The sequence below is a fragment of the Vipera ursinii genome (assembly GCF_947247035.1).
Source record: "Vipera ursinii genome assembly, chromosome: Z".
Lineage (NCBI taxonomy): Eukaryota > Metazoa > Chordata > Lepidosauria > Squamata > Viperidae > Vipera > Vipera ursinii.
In genome coordinates this window covers 34,015,824-34,036,301 of record NC_139517.1, presented here as the reverse complement: position 1 = coordinate 34,036,301, position 20,478 = coordinate 34,015,824, and the positions used below count along the sequence as shown (strand labels likewise).

Here is a 20,478-nt window from a genome sequence, read left to right as displayed (position 1 = left end):
AAAGACACAGGAACTGGGAGCAAGCTTTGCTCATTAAATCTTGGAGACAGTAGCAATCTCACCCTCCACACCCCCAAATGCCAAAAGGTAAACAAAATGTTAAACTGGCTCATAATTTCCCATGTTGGAAAATATGGATAGAAAAAAAAAGCACGCCAAAAATAGAAATTTGACAAGAAAAATAACATTCTTCATTCTTTAAGGAGCCTACAGTCCAGCTTCAGTGGATTCCAACTTCTTTTTTGGAACCAGGTGGGGTCATGGGTGCCCATTTCTGTGCACAGTTGTGCTTCTGTTCAAGCCCGGGACTCTTTTCCGGAGGCCCAAGACAGCCAGAAAGGAAACACCAGGAGTCTTTTCCAGTGCAGCTTCCCCAGCTACAGGATACTGGTGACCCATTTCCTAATTTGGAGATGGGAAATAGAAAGATGGGTGGGAGGTGAAACCTCCCCCCCTCCCCCCAAAGTGTGTAGACATTGTTAAGGACAAAAATGTAGCATGTCTTTCTTTCTGCATATCCAAGATTGAATTATAATGCTAGATGCGCTGTGTGCTTATAATTAGGTACATGCGGACTGGTTTTGAACTCTAACATTCACTTTGCTTTAAAATCCAAAATGCACATTCTAGCTCTTATAATTGTAAGCCTGTCAACATATCCAAAGTTATCAAGGGAAGCTTGCATTATATCAATTCAGGAAAAACTTTTGGTAGACTAGGGGACTAGGCTTCTGTAATGGAAAATGAGTAAATATAGGTTGTCCTCGACTAACAACCGTTCGTTTCGTGACTGTGCCAAGATACAACAGCATTCAAAAAAGTAACTTACCACCAAGTCCTCACACCTATAACTTTTGCTGCATCCCCCACAGTCACAAGATCGCAAATTTAAGCACTTGGCAATTAGCATGTATTTACAATGACTGAAGGACCCTGGGGTTGTAGGGTCACTATTTGCGAACTTCCCAGCTGGCTTCCCAACAAATAAAGTCAATGGGAAGCTGGAATCCATTTAACAACTGCAGTGATTTGCTTAACAACTGGCCACAGTTGCTGATGTAAAATCAGGCAGATCTCACTTAACAGCTGCCTTGTTTAGCATGGGAAATTATTAAGTCCGTTATTAAGTCGAGGGCTACCTATCTATACAACTGTGCTTAACTGCACAGCTGAAACTGGGTTTTTTTTTTGTTTTTTGTTTTTTAAATATAGACTATATGCAAAGCTTCCAATACAGGATATGAAAGAACAATCAAACTAAAACCCCTTAAGATTGAGAGAGAGAAAAAAGAGAGAAAAAGGAAATCTTCTAATTTACAATGTTATACCCCGTGTTTCCCCCAAAATAAAACCAGGTCTTGTATTAAATTTTGCTTCAAAAGACACATTACAGCTTATTTTCTGGCTAGGTCTTATATTGGGGGAAATACGGTACTAAATGCGTCCGTCTGGCTGATGATTTTAACTGGGGTTTATTTTTGGGGTGGGGATTATAATACAAACATCCTGAAAAATCATGCTAGGGCTTATTTTCCAGTTGGGTCTTATTTTCGGGGAAACACGGTATTACCATCAGTGACAGCAGCATGACAGACAAGAACTCTCACTACGTAGAAGAATCTGCTTCTTGTTTCTGTTTGGAAAACAGCTGGGCCTCCTTCAGTGAGAGATACACTTCCTCTTGAGGGTCATAGTAGTAGAACTTGCGAATGTATGCAATCAGAGGCCTGATCAGGGAAGGAAAAGGAGATTCCAGTAAATTTTGGAGGTCCAAGAAATCAGAATAGACCAGACATGTCAAACACAAGGCCCAGGGGCCAGATGCGGCCCGCGAAGTGGTTTCATGCGGCCCGCGAAGCCATCCTGGAAACAGTGAGGGAACGGCCCCCGCTGCCTTGGTCCTGGCCCAGAGACCCTCCTTCTGCCAGAGACCCTCAGATCTGCCCCACTCCTGCCCAGGCCCCCATAGGCACCCTTGATGCGAATGATGTAGACTTGGCCATGCCCACCCAGTAGGCCATATACACTCTGGCCACACCCACCCGGCCCCTTGAGGGCAACCACAATGCTGATGCGGCCCTCAATGAAATTGAGTTTGACACCCCTGGAATAGACATTCCAAGTAAATAGACTGATGAATCTCTCCCTCTCTTTTAATTAGGGAGTCCAGAAAAATTGAGTTTGCAACACTCCTATGAGTCCTATCTCTACAGATCTTCATCTAACAAATCTTTGGGCAGGGATGTTTTGAGTGTATAAAAATGGCCAAGATCAACTGCATTCTAATATGAGAGCTTGCAAAATTATGCTCAAAGATTTTAAAGGAAATAAACATTTTTTTATAAAGATACCCTAACCTTTTGGTGTTTGCAGCATATACAGACCTCTTTAGTTCCTGGTTCCCTTTCCTCGAGAAACTTATCATCTCTCTTTCTCCCGCTTAACTGGTTGTCATAATCTTTCTGAAGGTGTTTCAACCTTGGTGTGAAATTTCTAACAACGTTTCACAGTGAAACAACTTCCAAACAGCAAGGTCAAAACAGTTTGTTCCAACACCTGAACAGGATTTTTGAAGACTTTTGTTCTATGCATCCACCACCCTACAACCTCTCCATTAATACAGCTATTGTATTTTTTTATGTTGTGCCAAACTGACCGACACTACTAATTTTATCAAAGCAACAGATCTGATTCTTTAGTCAGTCAGAGCTGAAAGGAGCACAAAGCAAAAAGGGGACCTACTTGGGAAGCGGGAGCTCTGCAATGTGATCGATACGGACCAGTTGCCTTATCTGGAACCGGCAGAGGTGCTGTAGTGACTTGACATTGCTGAACCTAGAGACCGGATACAGAAGTTGGACAGGAGTTGGAGGGAGACCTGTAAATTAAAAAAAAAAGGCAGACATCAGGTTATAAGAAAACATAACAGCAACAATTGAGAAATATTTTTCTCAGGATAAGGGAAAACAGCAAATGTTGGAATCCTGCAGCTGTTGTCTGAACTGATCATTATGCTGCCCTCTGGTGGAGACCTGACTCCATACAGTCTAATATTGAGATATACCAGGGGTAGGCAACCTCGGCTCTTTTATGACTCATGGACTTCAACTCCCAGAATTCCTGAGTCATCCAGATGGCCCCCGACCTTCGCTCCTTCCGGCGTGATCTAAAAACATATCTATTCCAACAAGCCGGCCTGGCCTGATGGATTTGGGTTTTAAAATTTTCTCACTTTATTGCTTTATTGTATTCTTACTTTATTGCTCTGTACACCGCCCTGAGTCCTCTGGGAGAAGGGCGGTATATAAAACAAACAAACAAACAAATAAATAAATAAATAAATAAATAAAAGAGCTGAGGTTGCCTACCCCTGAGATATACTATACTAACTGACTGCTAGAATAAACAAGGCCAGAAGCAAAAGGCTGGAAACCAGACAAGGTAAAAGCGCTTCTTCCACTGAAAAAAAGTGGCTCTAAATCCATTATGCCGTATGGATGGGAGAGAGATGTAAGATTTGAATATAAGTTACTTGAGTCTTATTTCTTCAATTTGTATGCCCGCCCCCATCCCAACAAGTGACTCTCAGCACTGAGAGCTTCCTGTAGCATTATTATTATTTTTGTTGTTGTTTTTAAGTACAGGTAGTCCTTGATGTACAACCACAGAATTTATCTTGCTAAGTGAGAAATTTGTTAAAGTCAGTTTTATCCCATTTTACGACCTTTCTTGCCACATTTGTTAAGAGAATCATTACACTTGTTAAATTAGTAACACGGTTGTCAAGTGAGTCTGGCTTTCTCATTGAGTTTGCTTGTCAGAAGGTTGCAAAAGATGGCCACATGACCCAAGGACACTGCCACTGTCATAAATATGAACCAACTGTCAAGCACCCAAATGTAAATCACGTGACCATGGGTATGCTGCAACAGTCACAAGTGTGAAAAAAGTCACCTTTTTTTAGTGCCGTTGTAACTTCATTAAATGAACTGTTTTAAGTCGAGGATTTACATGTATAAAAAAATATTGGGATTCAGGGCATTTGAATTTTGCTCATTTCCCCTTATACATTCAAGTTCTTTACAATTGTGAAACATGCTTATTTGATTCATCTTTCTCTAACTGAATAATATGACCTGTGTATGATGTCATTGGAAGAACAACTTTGGGTCAATGAAACACATATAATTTCTGTGTCAAAATTTGTAGATTAATTCACTGCTATTTGAGAGAATTTCCACTCAAGTGCAACGTAGCTGATTACCAAGGAGAATGAAAGCTGTAAGCCAAAAGTGAAGGGCCAAAAGTGCTTCATCCTTGGGTTATATTTCAGCCTTTGAAGCAAGTGAAGGAGAAATACTGTACAACTCCACATTCCCAAATTATTTTAACCAGCAGGCCAGTTAAAAATGTCTAATGGAAATGCATGTATGGCAATGTTACAATGGCTTCAGGAACAGGATAAACCAGATCTTCAAGTATATCTGAAGCACTTTTACTTTACAATCCATTCCATACACTCAACTATTGCCTGGAATAATTTATTCTGGAAGTCAGAGCATTCTGTCCTGCTGGATATTTCAGAATAACTTTACTGTTTGGGGGGAATATATGTTTTTACCAACAAAAGCTAAAAATAATTGCTGCTCATTCTATATCTTGGTTAATAAATATCATGACAAAAGAATATCTAAGAGCTACCTGAGTTGCCTCCAATACACACAAAGACACACGTGAGCACACACAACCCCCCCACACATACACACACAATTACCTGGCACTCTCGATCGCAGGAAATAAAGGAATTTTCCATTTTTGGAATGCATGATAGCACGTTTAATAAACTCCACCACAGACTGGCAACGATCTTCAAACTTCGGATGGCACCAAAGACTAAAGGTTCCTGAGCCAAGAAGAACAGGTCCATTACGGAATGAGGAAGTATAAGGGGTGACGTGCATGGTATGTGGAGACTGGCTTTGCACAAGCTTACTTAAATAAAATATATCCATCAGACACAATACTGGCATTGAGAGATCCAGGTTTGAAAATCACATTCCACAATAATTCATTAAGTGAACCTAGGTAAATCCTTCCCTTTCGAACTAAGTAGGAAATCACCCTAATGCGCCCAATGCTCCACTCACCTCGGTAGTGCTCCATTCTAGTGTGATGGGTAATACCCTGTGATCGAAAGCTGAGGCTCAGAATGTAGCGAGGATCAGAGCTGTCACGAACCAGGAACGATCCATCTGGCTTCCCCTTTAACTTCATCTCGGCATCTTCCCAGTTCATAGGGCCCCAGTACCATCCACACTGATTTACGAAAATATTCATTCAATAATTTATCTAAGAACCTGATTCCAACATTTAAAGAAAATTCAAACATTGGAGCATATTTTTTTTTTAAAAGAACCAATTCCAGATGCTCAGAATGCTAAAATATAGCCTAATTATCCAAACAGATACCTGCAGTTGACCTGCCAGAATTTCAAGCCAGCATGGCAACTGGCAATCCCTCACTTTGAGCCAGAAGACTAACATCTGCCCGTTTCCTTCCAGATGACAAAAAATTAACCATCATCTTTGACATTTTGAAACATAGCGTTCTATTTTGCAGAACAGCTTTTTTAAACAAAGCAAGATTCATTGATCCAACATTGCCTGATGTGTTCTCCCCTTTATTTATATTGAATATGCAAACTGACACTGTACTAAACAGCAAAATAAACAGCAAAGCAACAGGGCCATGTGTAGCTAATAATAATAATAATAATAATAATAATAATAATAATAATAATAATAATAATAATAATAATAATAATAATAATAATAATAATAATAATTTAATTTCTATACCGCCCTTCTCCCGAAGGACTCAGGGCGGTGTACAGGGCAATACAATAAAATACAATATACAAAAGTTAAAAAAAATATTAAATACTACAGCCCAATTCAATAAGAATACAATAATATTAAAATATCCCTAAACCCATCAGACCAGGCCGGCTTGTTCAAATAAATATGTTTTTAGGTCACGTCGGAAGGAGTGAAGGTCGGGAGCCATCCGGAGCTCGACCGGTAAACGGTTCCAAAGGTCTGGCGCGCCCACAGAGAACGCCCTCCCCCTGGGGGCCACCAGTCGACACTCTTTCACCGACGGCACCCTAAGGAGGCTCTCTCTGTGGGAGCGCACTGGACGAAGGGAAGTTGACGCCGGCCGCAGGTGCTCCCGTAAGTAACCCGGACCCATGCCATTTAGGGCTTTATAGGTCATAACCAGCACCTTGAATCTTACCCGGAGGACAACCGGAAGCCAATGCAGCTTGCGGAGTAGAGGTGTAACATGGGAGTATCGGGAAACCCCCACCACCACTCGCGCGGCCGCATTCTGCACCAGCTGGAGCCTGAGTAGTCCTCAAGGGCAGCCCCATGTAGAGAGCGAACCAGTTTTCATCTTGCACACCAGTAGCGCATATCCTGCAAATCCATTCAGTTGTCAGCCCTCTTGACTTTAGCTCTTTGTTTTCAAAGTATCATCAGAAAAAAGAAAAGCAGCTCGAGGACTGTTACTGAATAAATAAGTAAAAGCCTTACTTTTTCCAACTCTCGTAAGCTAGCTGCAAAACTGCTTGAATCAGGTCGATAAAGAGGGCACTGAAGGTGCTGTGCAGATTGACTATGTACCGCTTCGGATGCTCTGATTGGGAGTATCCGGGGAAATGCCTCTGGAAAAGGAAAGAAAATGGATTCATTTTGACATTTCATGGAATTATTTCATATGCCCTGTTCCCTGGATGCTGTCGAGCCCCCAAATTCAGCAATTCAATCTACAAGCCCAGCAACTAGCAACATTTACCATGGAAATTCAGGAAAACTTTAGGAGCAAAGCTGAACTGACCAGAGGCATGTGGTGGAGGCGGTGGAGGCAGCGGAAAAGACTGGAGCGATGAAGACCCCATCGGATTCACTAAGACAGATGCAGGCAGCGTCCCGCTGATATCGTCTAGAAAAAGAACCAAAAAGGTTACACGGTCCAGGAGATATGAAAAGCAACAGAGTAAAAGACAGGATCATGCTGGGCTCCCTTTCTCTGAGCATCTGAACATCCATCTTTGCTGGCTACATCAATAAAAATATGTGCATAGATAAACTTGTGCAAGTTATTCTCATCTAGTTGGCAACTATTACATTAAATGCCACCATTCAAGAAGAAATATTGTCAGGGCTATCTCATCTTACATCTATCAACATTCTGGATTTTATATTTATATTTATATTTGTGTGTGTGTGTGTGTGTGTGTGTGTGTGTGTATTTAAAGTATAGAATCTTCAAACACCGGGATGGATAAAAAAACAGTCGTTTATCACTAAAAGATCATAATAAGCAATAAAAAGTAACCGTTTAAAGCATATCTACCTAATCTAAGCTTTCGCTGGTCCTCTGCCAGCGTCATCAGAGAAAGCATTGAAGGTTTGAAAAACCGTTGGTAAGCCTGTTTGGTTCCATGCTCTGCTCATTGGCCACATGATGGACCTTGCTCTAGCCAATTGTGATTGCTTTGACTGTCTCACATCGCTTTCCTTGCAATCCGGTCATACTGTCCCTTTGTTTAATCTTTCTCCTCCCTATCTGTTTTGGTTTGACTACCTTAACTGATCTTGTTTTCTTTTGTTGTTCCTCATCCAATGTCATAGCTGTTTGTATTTTTATTTCCTTGTTCTCTGTGTCCTCTTTCTCCACCCTCTTTGCTTGTGATTGGCCACTCTGTGCTATGCCTGGGTTTCCCTCGACTCCCTTCCGTGATTTCTGCAAACAGCTCCCTGCCCCGATTCACTTGCACATATGACTTTCTTTCAGTGCTTATCCACTGAATTATTAAGAATACACACACACACACGCACACACACACACACACATACACAGAAGCAGTAGGATTGGAATTACTGATTTTTTAAAAAAATTTTTAATGTGGTAGGCTTTATAATATATATTTATTAATTAATTAAAAAGCCTATCACATTAAATATTTTTTTTAAAAAATCAGTAATTTCAGTCCTACTGCTTCTATAATTGTGATGCATCTCTGGGCAAACCAAATTTTATTGATTCCTCTAGTTATAAAATATTCTCTAGTTCAATATAAGTAAATAATGTTCCCTGGGTGGCTTCAAATGCTCAGAACCGTTAAAGGCGGAAGCACAAGATTACAAATAATTCACTTCACATAATTTTATTGCAGCATTAACCAGCATAAGACATAAACGAGTAGACCTTCTTACTGTCCACATAGTGTTGTGATTCAGGGTCAGCCTGTGGGTTCGGCAGTTGGGTCGGACGACTCAGAGGAGGAGGGGGGTGTTGAAGAGCTTGCTGAGGGGGTTAAAGATCTTGCTGATGAGAGCCCTCAGCCAGGCCCCTCCCACCTGGTCACCACGGAGACCCAGCTGTGTGAGCCTGACAGCGTGGATGAAGATGACCCACAGCTGGCCCTGTTCAAGGACGCCTGACGCAGGAGGCAGTCAATCAGGAGTAAACAGAGGAAGGCAATGGGGCACCTCAGAAGGAGGCAGAGAGAAGCCACGCCCTGAACTGTATAAAAGGGGAATGCGTGGGAGGGCTGGTTTGCTGAAGGCAACCGCTTGATTAGTTCCTGTTTCATAGCTCCTGTTTCATGGTTGGTATCTTGTTTTGCTCTGTTTTATCTTAATAAATTTGGCAGGCTTAATTCCAGCCTCTTGCCGTTTATAAAAGGGTTGTCCCTGCCTTTTCTGCAGGGCCGGTAGCAGGCTGGTACAGAACACATAGGATTAAAAAAAGACAAAGAAAAGGCTAGACAGAATCTGAGAAACTAAAGGGAGTACTAAGCCAAAGCTTCAGAAAGGGAAGCAAAAGCGCCGTTAGTGTCCTTCACACCATGGCTAGCAGAAGCAGAGCTGTGAAAAACGTGCAGATTGACGTAATTTATAGAGCTGAAGAATTTAGTTCTGAATGTGGACTGCATATCTTAGGATTTGGGAAAAGGAAAAAAACCAGAATAATTACAGAACTGAGAATATATGCCAAGTTACTGTTTTGACATCATTCTCATTTTTTAAAAAAATGAGATTGGATTGTATGGTATAAAGAATTCCAAGGAAATCCACTTAATGGTAGTCCTTCTTTAGTGACTGCCTCATATAGCCACCATATGAAGTTATGACAGTAATGAAAAAGTGACTTTACAACTTCCATTTACAACTTTCTCAAGTTGGAAAGAAAGCTGAAGTAAGATCATAAGCGTGATTGCAGTTTACTTAGTGACTGTGACTGAATTGTCATTCCCAAGTGTGGTCACTAAATGAGGACTATCTGTATTCAAACATATTGTCTCAAGGGTGAAGAATATGCCATCCTCCTTTTCTGCAGAAAGATGCTAATGGAAACACAGTTTGGAAAGAAGGCAGAAAAAGAAGCAAGCGGTACCCAGAAGGCTGAGGCTTCGTCGTGGAGGAGGTGGAGGTGTGGGAGGATGTGGCGATGTCAGGCCACGCTGAGAGATATCAACATCTACCAGCGATACTGTCTCACCTGGAGAGAGAGGGGGGGGAAAAAGAAAAAAATGCTTTGCAGCCTTAATGCAAATGTAACTTCACCTCTAGCACATTTGAGAGTTATTGTTTATGTCAGACGTGCAGGTCCAATATCACCAAACAGAGCAATCTCTGACCCCAGGCATATGTCATGGTTGAATCCTAATTAAATTTCCTACCATGTAGACACACATTGTGTGTCCAAAACTATGATCAGTTAAATGAATGGCAACCAGATTGCTTTCCGAGCTATGTATTTCAGATGTTAGTGATTAAGAAATTGATCAGCTGATCATTCTATATCAATCAAAATAATTGCCTAATAGGAATATACAACAGAGCCTTTCTGTGGTAGCACAAGTCCCTTCCAAAGGAAAATAAGGTACTTTCACCTGCCATGACTTTGGACAGTCACATGAGTCATCTCATTTTAAGGAATTTAACCAAAAACAAGATTTTAATTCAGCCGAATACTGAAAAGATTGTAAACGATTGTTATCTTTTAATATTCTTTGTCTCATGAGCTATCTTGTGGGCCATTTTTAGAGCCAAAAAGCCATTATGTAAGTATGTTCATTTCCCTTGCTTATGAATAATTAAACTCGAGGATTTAGCTGACTCTCAAACTTGCTGAAGCAAGTTTTGCTAAGGGAATATCTGGGCCAAATACTGGACTTGAAACTGTATTTAATCTGTATCTGAAGGGACAGAATAGTCTTGTATTTCATATATGTATGTGAATATCCACAGCTTATTTACAAAAGATTTAAGGAGCAAAGAAGACACAGCCTTGACCAGCAGATTTTTGTTTATAACCACAAATAGCAAAGACAATCCTCACAAAGAAAACACCTTTATGAGTTGGGCTGGGGAAATACAGGTAATCCCAGACTTACAATAGTTCATTTAGTAATCATTTGAAGTTACAACGGCACTGGAAAAAAGTGAGTTATAACCATTTTTCATACTTATGACCACTGCAACATCCCCATGGTCATGTGATCAAAATTCAGACACTTGGCAACTGATTCATGTGTATGATGATTGCAGTGACCTGGGGTCATTCAATCATCTTTTACGACCTTCTGACAAGCAAAGTTAATGGGGAAGCCAGATTCATTAACAAGTGATGTAAAATAGGGCAAAATTCACTTAACAACTATCTCATTTAGCAGCAGAAATTTTGGGCTCATGAATCTAGAGATTTGACTCGATTTAACAGATGGAGTGCTATATGATTAGTCACTTGTTTGACTATAGTTAAAAGCAGGGCTTTTTTTTCTCATAGAACGCTCAGAACGGAGTTCTGGCACCTTTTTTGGATGGAACCTTGTAGGGTAGGCAAGGCGGGTTGTATGACATGTGTGAGTTCTGGCACCTTTTTCTTTTACAAAAAAAGCACTGGTTAAAAGAATAGATAAATTATGGATATAAAGGAGCTCTACAGTAAGAGGAACAAGATATACAATAGTATAGTATTTTTTATAATATATGAAATGTAAAAATATTGGGATAGTGTATGTGAATGGAAAGTATGGATATTTAAAGGTAATTAACTTTGAGAAAATTATGACTGTTAAGAATGGTTTGAATACAGTGGGGAAATTAAGCTTAAATAAGAATCTTGAAAACAGGACATATAATGACTTAACAAGATAACTTTAATAAATACAATTGAAATATAGGCTGATCAGAAAAGATGTTATATGGTGATGTTACTGTTATTTGTACAAACACAAGAAAAATACTAATATACAACTTTGTATGTATCAAAAATATTAAGAACTATATTTGTTTAATGTTGACAAAAGAAGAATACTACTGGAAGAAGAGAAGATCTAAGCAATGTATCATTAATCAATATATTGATTATGGAACTATAGAAATTAATTATTATTGTTTTTAAAATATATGAACTCAGACAACATACTGTTTACCAAGCACTAAAGATTGTTATTGTAAAAAATCAATAAAATATATTTCAAAAAATTGGGCTCAATTGGGATTGTAAATCAAGGACCACCTGTATAATATTCTACCTCACACTGAAGAAAAGATACTCCTATCATATGGTACAGCAATGTATCCAATATTGAGAACAGCTTCTGGATTTATGTCTGCAATCCAAATACTTAGTAGGTACAAAACGCCAAGCACCTTGAAACGCTGACCATAATTCACCATCCCTAAAGTCCCCAGACATATGCAAAAGCTGAAGGAAAGAAAGTTTCAAGAACAACCAGAGCTAAATGGCTACCTGGAACAGACAGAAGGCAGATAGTTTCCAAATTTCAAAGCCAGGTCTCAATATTGCCCCAATACATCAACAACTGGTGAGCTTTCAGCTAAATGCATCAATATATATATAGTTTTCTTGGAAATATTAATGTGTGCTCTTTATGCAAAACTGTGTAACCAAATCATGTCCTTGGATCTGGAATTATAGTATGCTCTGTGGATTCCAACCATGTCATCTGTCCATGTCATCTGTCCATGTCATCTGTCCAGCTTTTAAAATTTTCACCTTAATATTGTTGGAATTTACCGTAAATTCTGCAGGACATGCCCAGCTTGCTATTATATTACTTAGAAATTAGAAACATTTTCTTCTTCCTGTTTCCTTGGCTCTAATTCTATGATAGATTTGGGATTCTATGGGAATCTTCATGACACTGGTATATGTATTTTAATCTGAACTGATTCCGTGTAATCTCAGCTGATTTCAGTTAGGTGTTTGTGTCTTCAGCTAAAAAGAAGGATATGCTTTATTAGAAATCAGATATTAGGCAGTTGCTATCCCAGTTTGGGCAACAGGACTCTTTTGTATTCTAGGAGAGAGACCAATACATAGCAACAGCTACTAATATTCTATTTTATGATGGACTTGACATTGGGGAAAAGTTGAAACAGCTAGACAATCTCTCATTCAATTTATTCTGTGAACCTTCTGTGACATTGGGATAGGTTCCTTAAGAGAAACCCTAAGACAGTCTTCCCCTATGACATCTGTGGATTATCAGACATGAAGTTCAATACCTGAATATTATCAGGTTGGGGAAAGCTATTCTACAGAAGACTTTGTGGATGAGAAAATATATAATATATTCATGATATTTGTTAATATTTTTGTTAAAAAAATCAGAATCACTCAAAAACTAGCTATTTTTTAATCAATAGCATTACTCAAAGTCTAATAGCAACATATTATGTATGCAAACCTGAGTAAAAATAAAGGGCTTCCTTCAATAATAGTGAAGCCTCAAGTTCAACACTCACCTGTGAAGAGGGGACCAAACGCAACTGGAGAAAAGGCACTTTGTGTTCGCATCAATCTTTGTTTTCTACAAAAATACAGACAAAAGAGTCTATAAATAAAGATACGTTTGCATTCATCTCTCCTTTTATCTATATCCACAATAAGATCTGATTCAACTATAGCATAAACTCTTCCCTTTATTACCTCTTATCTATAAAAAGAATGGAGGTTAGCTCTGAAGAAATCAATTATTTGGACATAAGGCTGCCCATTTATTATTTTAATTTATGTTCCATTTTTCTATTATCACCAAAGAGGGGGGGAAACAATTAAAAAGTGAAAAATCCATAGAGCAACTTAAAAAAAACAACCTCTATAATGCAGAGAGGGAGGAAGAGAGGGAGGAAGGACTGAGCACATGTACTGAAAAGTGGCTTTACTTTTTCTTTCTCTGTAGTGTACAATATTTTTAAGCTGCCCCAATGTCAAGAAATTGCTGCTGTTAGTATCCTGGGTGACTCTTCTCCAAACCCCCTCTACCCCAACCTGGGTGAAAACGCTAATGTGCTCCCAGTGTGTGCCTATCCCTCTCCAACCAACTGCCCCCCCATCCGCATCTGGCTCCAGCGGGCTCGTCCACACGTCCCAGGGCCGCCCTCCAGCAGTCCCTGGCTCCAGTCCATCTGACACCGATGGAAAACAGCCGGCCCTTGCCTCCAGCGTGCAGGCTATAGCATGCAGTCCCGGCACAGGTCCATCGGCAGGCAAGGGAACAGCTAGCATGTTTTGTAGTGCCCAGACTCCCTGTACAGCAAGGCAAACTGGACTGTCCTCCTGAGTGCCTGCGGGGTCCTCAGCAAAGCCCTGCGATGCAGGCGCGTGCAAACGCCGTGAAGCAGCTGGTCGTCGGGTTTGCAGAGCCAGGAACTGGCGATCAGCTGATAGTCGGGCTTGCTGATTACGGGCGACCTCCTCCCTTGTTTGTCGGAGCGCCGGGTCATGGAGCGAGCCGTGTGCAGTGGAGGCGGGGTGAGTAGGTGAAACAGGGCTTGTTTTGGGAATGAGACCCCCTGCATAGTGTCAGGCCCACAGGGCCTGACAACAGACAGCAAATTTGTGATTCTCTCCCCCTTCCTCCCCCTATCAATGAGCTGCCGAGGTTGCCTGCGTGTGTGTATGTGTGGAGGGGTGTTGCCTCTGGTTTTTCCTGTAACATCGGACAATAAAACCGCCCCTAACCCTAACACCCGGCGTATAAGACGACCCCTGACTTTTGAGACGGTTTTCATGGGTTAAAAAGTCGTCTTATACGCCGGAAAATACGGTACTAAGGAACATTCCATGATGGAACTCTCTTCACCAATACAGTATCTACCAATACAGATTTGCAGACATGTTTTAAGAATTAATTCATTTTTTTAGGTTTGCCAGAACAAAATATACTAAACTACAGACTAACCCACACTAAACAATTACAGCAAAAAAAAACTACTTAGCATGTTGTATAAACGCTAAATATTTTTGTTATGACCTGAGTGAATATGTATATACACAGCCAAAATGTATCACGGGTGAAAAGAAGAAGCCAAACCATGACTTTTCAGTTTTGCTAATCTGGAAGTCCAATTTCAGAGAGAAGCATGGCTTTATTAATAGATGTTTCCACAATAATTTAATTCTTTATTTAGCAGTGCTTGAACTTCTATTAACACTAAGCCTTCTGACTCAAAAGTGCTATCCCAAGATATTTTGCTGTCTAAGAAAAAAGAGGAAATGGCACCCATGTCAAAAAGGCACAACAGCCAGGGTCAATTTGTCTCTGCTCATCCTCATTTTACACACACACACACACACACACACACACACACACACACACACACAGAGAGAGAGAGAGAGAGAGAGAGAGAGAGAGAGAGAGAGAGAGAAATCAGAAAAAGGAAATCAAAGAAAAAGAGATGAGGCTGCAGCAGATTCATTTTAATAGATGCTTTACTTTCCTGCTTCTGTGTCCAGAAAGGAGAAGGCCTAATTACAGATCCAGATAACAACGCAGAATGAAATGAATAAACTATCTTAATTAGTTTGACCCACAACCCAGGCAAAGTGCTAGATTTAGTAATCAGGTAGTTTAGCATGTTCATAAATGTGGTCATTGACTTGAGCGCACTGAAACACAAATGAGGACAGTTAAGAAAATAGCAGCCTTTTTTTGCAGCATTAATTTATCAGGTTTTTTTTGTCCTATACATGTTATGATAGATTTATGTGTCCTAGGTTATACCAGGGCCAGTCCGTGTTTCAACTCTTGAAATCAAGAACTGAAAGAGATCTCAGGTCACAGGAATGAAAATATGGTTCCTTCAAAATCAACTAAGAACTTCAGCAGCCCCCATTTTCCTCAACATCGGAAGGAGGTTCTCTTAAGAGGTTCTGGCTTGTAATTCTTGCCACCTCCAAATACTAGCCATGCTGATTAGAGTAGAAGAGAGCTACCCAAGACTTCTGCTCCCAATGCTTTCTGCTGTAACTGGAAACAATTCAAGAATGACACAGTTGTTGTTTTTTTCACACTACATTACTGCTCAAGTGCCTGATCAAAGATTCCTGAGATCTTCTTCATGTAAAATATATTTAACACTGAATTATAAAGGATCCGCCTGAGTGTGAATTAACCAGCCACTGTAACCAAATTCTTGCAATTGATCATTAATTTATGAGTCTAGTTGGCCAAAGTATTTAACATCAATGTGGGAGATGCACATTAATTCGAACCCTATTTTGAATCAGCAGTAGCACATTTGTTGTTGTTGTTGTTGTTATCTGCAAAGTCCTGTCCAACCCATCGCGACCCTATGGATAACATTCCTCCAGGCCTTCCTGTTCTCTACCATCTTCTGGAGTCCATTTAAGCTCACGCCTACTGCTTCAGTGACTCCATCCAGCCACCTCATTCTCTATCGTCCCCTTCTTCTATTGCCCTCAATCTTTCCCAGCATTAGGCTCTTCTCCAGTGAGTCTTTCCTTCTCATTAGGTGGCCAAAGTATTTGAGTTTTAGCTTCAAGATGTGGCCTTCTAAAGAGCAGTCAAGGTTGATCTTCTCTAGGACTGACCGGTTTGATCACCTTGCAGTCCAAGGGACTCACAGGAGTCTTCTCCAGCACCATAGTTCAAAGGCCTCAATTCTTTGGCGCTCAGCCTTTTTTATGGTCCAACTTTCACTGCCATACATTGCAACTGGGAAGACCATAGCCTTGACTATGCGCACTTTTGTTGACAGGGGAGGAGCAAGCGTCTTTTAATTTCTTGGCTACAGTCCCCATCTGCAGTGATCTTGCAGCCCAGGAAAATAAAATCTGTCACTACCTCCATTTCTTCCCCATCTATTTGCCAGGAATTGAGAGGGCCGGATGCCACAATCTTCGTTTTCTTAATGTTAAGTTTCAACCCAACTTTTGCACTCTCCTTCTTCACCCGCAGCAAGAGGCTCTTTAGTTCTTCTTCACTTTCTGCCATTAGAGTGGTATCATCTGCATATCTGAGGTTGTTGATATTTCTTCCGGCAATCTTAATTCCAACTTTTGATTCAGCTAGCCCTGGCTTTCTCATGATGTGCTCTGCATATAAGTTAAATAGGCAGGGCGACAGTATGCAGCCTTGCCGGACTCCTTTCCCAATTTTGAACCAATCAGTGGTTCCGTGTCCAGTTCTCACTGTTGCTTCTTGGCCCACATATAGGTTTCTCAAGAGACAAATAAGATGGTCTGGTACACCCATCTCTTTAAGAACTTGCCACAGTTTGTTATGATCCACACAAACAAAGGCTTTAGCATAGCACATAGCCTTGATCAAATCAAGGGTAAACAAAATAAAAGCAACAGTTTTATGTAGCACATTGCAGTCTCTGCCAACCTGGCTCCTTCCCAAACTAAAAGACTATAAGAGTCAAAACAGAAGTGAATGAAGAGAATGGCAGTCCAACATATCTAGAAGCATACTGTAAAAAGCAAAATGGAAAACTTTGTTGAAAAAAGAAACAACTAAGCCAAGTGAATTCCATCACTCTATGCATGTATTTTATTCCAGAGCCAGCAAATTTAGTCAGCACTTTACAAAATTCAGTATCTGGAAAAAAAAAGACCCTTGGTGGAGCAGTGGGCTAATGCCTCCTTAAGTAACACCAGCTGCCTGCAATTAGTGTAGGTTCGCATCCCACCAGGCTCAAGGTTGACTCAGCCTTCCATCCTTCCGAGGTAGGTAAAATGAGGACCCAGATTGTTGGGGGCAATTAAGCTGACTTTGTAATAATGCCGCTTGGGGTGTGTGTGAAAGCCCTAATAAGCAGGCATGTACATAGAATGAAGGCTACTGCTAAGCTTGTAAGCCGCCCTGAGTCTTCGGAGAAGGGCGGGATATAAATGGAATTAAAATAAAAAAATAAAAATAAAATAAATAAATAAATCTTTTCCTTGCAAATTTGTATAAATATTAAACCACAAACTATCCCATTATCTTTTACCCAAACTGGATGAGCAACACAGCTTGTGGTTAGTTTATATTTTAAAGTGGTACGTGAACCTGTAAAGTAGACAGATTAAACTAACCAATATTATATCAGCAGGCAAAGTCAATCTATGAAAAAATCCATATGAAATCTCATAGAAATAGTAATAGGTTGTCTTCATTTATTGACATTTCAGAGCTGTGGATGAAAGAAACACTTTTTCTGAATGAATGTTTTTTTTTCTTAAGCAAGCTCAGAATCACAAATCCTTCCAAAAATTACTAGAAATTGTCAAAGGCCCTTCTGTTAAGGAAGCCACCTTCAGTCATTTCAGAGACATCTGCAGAAGGTAACAAATGACAAAAAAATGCATTTTATAAACCACCTGACTTATGTATAAATTCCCAACCCTGGATGCAAGGCTTGAGTTGCACTGTGATACTGTGACATAAGTTTCATCATTTTTAATCACCCTGATTTGTGTCACACACATACTGCAATTTGCAAGAAAAAGTAAGTCAGTCCCCAGCACTGCAGCTTTCCCCACACTCACAATCGCACAGGCAGAGGTGGGACAAGAACCTTGGTTCCTATTTCTTTTTATATTAGGTCCCTCAAGGACAACATCTGTAAACAGTTGGGAAAAGTGGCTCAGACCATTTTCAGAGGACTAAGGAACATGTAACCAAAGAACCAGTTTGGTGTAAAGGTTGAGGGATCAGGCTAGAAACAGGATGTGTTCTTGTCCTGCCTTAGGCACAGAGCCAGCTGGGTGACTTTGGGCCAGCCACTTTCTCTCAGCTCAAGGAAGGAGGCAATGGCAAATCAGTCACCAAGAAAACTGTAAGGACTTGTCCAGGCAAGTCTCCAAGAATTGGGGACAGGATTGAACAGAAAAATTCACCAAGAATGAAACTGGCATTCCGATGCAAAGTCATAACTACTCATTTTTCTATTTAATTTAATGTAAGGTAAAGTTTTACTACTTTTCTTTACAACTGGGCAACCAAATTGTAAACGCTATTTACGCTGATTAGTAGCAACACTCAAAGATCCCAAGTAAAACCTTTCTAACCGGAGATACCAAAAACTGAATAATGGGACAATATATACAAGGCAAGGTATATCCACCAATGACAAGTAATGGTAGAAATATGGTCAGTGAATTCCTTCCAACAGGTTTGAGAATACATCACAAATACAACTGGATCCTTTCAATTTCAAACTCTGGACAAAAACAGCCAATGGTCACAAAATATGGAAGCCTTGAGATATTTTCTCTTCAATATTTGCACTATTGAGGACTTGCCATGCTAGCTGGGACTACACAACACAATTCCACAACTGAGGCCAAAGGGAAGGAGGCTGAAGATGCTTGCAAGGCAGCAGTTTCCATATCCACTTTACCCACCCTAATCCCCCCCTTCAATCTGCCCCCTGCCAGATTGATGCAAAGGGACACCAGCATGCTCAATACTCCTTCCTTAATCCATATTCCAGTGGCCCAGCGTCTCCTCACCTGCTCGAGTCCTGTTCCCGGTAGCCAGGTTGAGACACATCGGGGAGGCTTCCTGCCGTGCCCGAGGGGGTTGGGGCAGTAGCGGCTTGTAGAAGTTCCCTCTCTCCTATCCGGCGTGCTCCAGCGGCGGCCCCGGGGTTGCAGGGTGGCCCACTGCAGCTCTTGGTGCGGAAAAGGCGACTCAGGCGAATCTTCAACGAACCTTTCCTGGAGTGGGCCGAAGAGCTGGGGCGGGGGGTAGCAACGGCGGATGCCGGGCCTGCCGACGGAGCAGCAGCAGCGAACACCGGGAGGGCTGCAGCGGGTAACGGAACGCGGCTGCTCTCCGTACTGGCGTTACTGGAGGGCTCGGCCTGCCCTACAGCCGTCTCCTCCTCATCTTCCTCGTCAGGGCCCAGAGCTTCTAGCACCAGCAGGGCGTCGCTGGTCTCCTCCCCCGGGGGTAACAGGGACAGAGTGGGCGGCGGGACCATCGCCGGTTGAGGCAAGAGGCTCATACAGGAGCAATCGCCGGAAGGCTTGCCCAGCCCTCCTAGCACCGTCGAAGGCGCCTGATGAAGACCCAGAGCCGCCAGGTGTAACTCCAGGCCGGCTCCCGGAGAGAAAATGAAGCCACCCGGCATCCCGCTCCAGCATCGTCCTCCTCCTGGATCGCCCTTCGGAGCATCCAGGAGAGCGCACCGATGCCTAGCGCACAGGAGCTCCGACGGCGGTGGCTGAGGCAGTGGCGGCGGCGGCGGCGGCGGCAGATAGCCGGCTGGGGACCCTGCCGAAGGTTCTCCAGTTTCTCCCGGGCGGAAGACCAGAAGCTGCGAGCCCCGCAACCCACCCGCCCTTCCGCGATCTCGAGTTGCAATAGCGGCAGTCTCTCCAACAGCTCTGCCCAGCCCCAAGCCGGCTGCGCCTGACTCTGCTCCGCCGTACCCCAGCAAGCGACTCAGCACCCGATAAGAGGCCGCAGCTGCTGCAACCGCCTCACCGCCGTTGTCACCTCCTCTCCCACTGCCTCCTCCGGGCTCTGCTGCTGCTGCGGCCGCTCCTCCTCCTCCGGCCCGTTGCATCGCGCTAAGGGAGGCGGTGCATTGCATGAAGCAAAATATTAGGCGTCTTCAGCCAGCAACCTGGACTGGGAGGCCAACTGGTCCAGATCGGCTACCGAGAGCTCAAAAGCTTTCCCTTCCACCCTTGCTTGCTTTGGGGCCCGCCCGAGCAGGGGGTGTGCACGCCCTCCGACTTCCCTTTCCGCTGATGCGCCGATGATGCGATCTCCAAGTCGGCCAACCCTCTTTGCACTGCACGCACTCCTCCCACAGCCTTTCCCCCTAGCCCGTCGCTTTCCCAGCTGTTTGGGGTTTTTTTTCAGCGATAGGGGCTCTGCGACGCCCCCTATCGCTTTCAGGCAGCACCTGGGAAGAATCTTCCTGCTTTCTTTTTGACAAGTCCGTCCCAAACTTTGGATGCTGGCACATGGTTGGCCGTTTCAGAAGGCAATGTGTTATCAGGGTTTCGTGATTTTTCCCTGCTTAAAAGTTGCTTTAGGAAACGGGAGGGGTACGACTGAAAAGCAAGCCTTAACTATTCCATTTATGAAGCAGGATGAGCGCGCAATAAAACGTTTGGCTGGAATA

At 42.2% G+C, this 20,478-nt stretch overlaps 1 protein-coding gene across 1 annotated transcript; it reads right to left on the bottom strand.

Moving 5' to 3' along the window:
* Positions 1-247: 247 nt before the first annotated feature.
* Positions 248-20,016, bottom strand: SOCS7 (suppressor of cytokine signaling 7). Its single transcript, XM_083376808.1, has 10 exons — positions 18,851-20,016; positions 12,850-12,914; positions 9,467-9,571; positions 6,902-7,006; positions 6,598-6,728; positions 5,148-5,316; positions 4,775-4,903; positions 2,743-2,878; positions 1,571-1,727; positions 248-402 (listed from the first exon to the last, which is right to left on the bottom strand). The coding sequence occupies exons 1-9, from the start codon at positions 19,936-19,938 to the stop codon at positions 1,607-1,609; spliced, it is 2,049 nt and encodes a 682-aa protein (XP_083232934.1). The 5' UTR covers positions 19,939-20,016; the 3' UTR covers positions 248-402; positions 1,571-1,606.
* Positions 20,017-20,478: the final 462 nt, after the last annotated feature.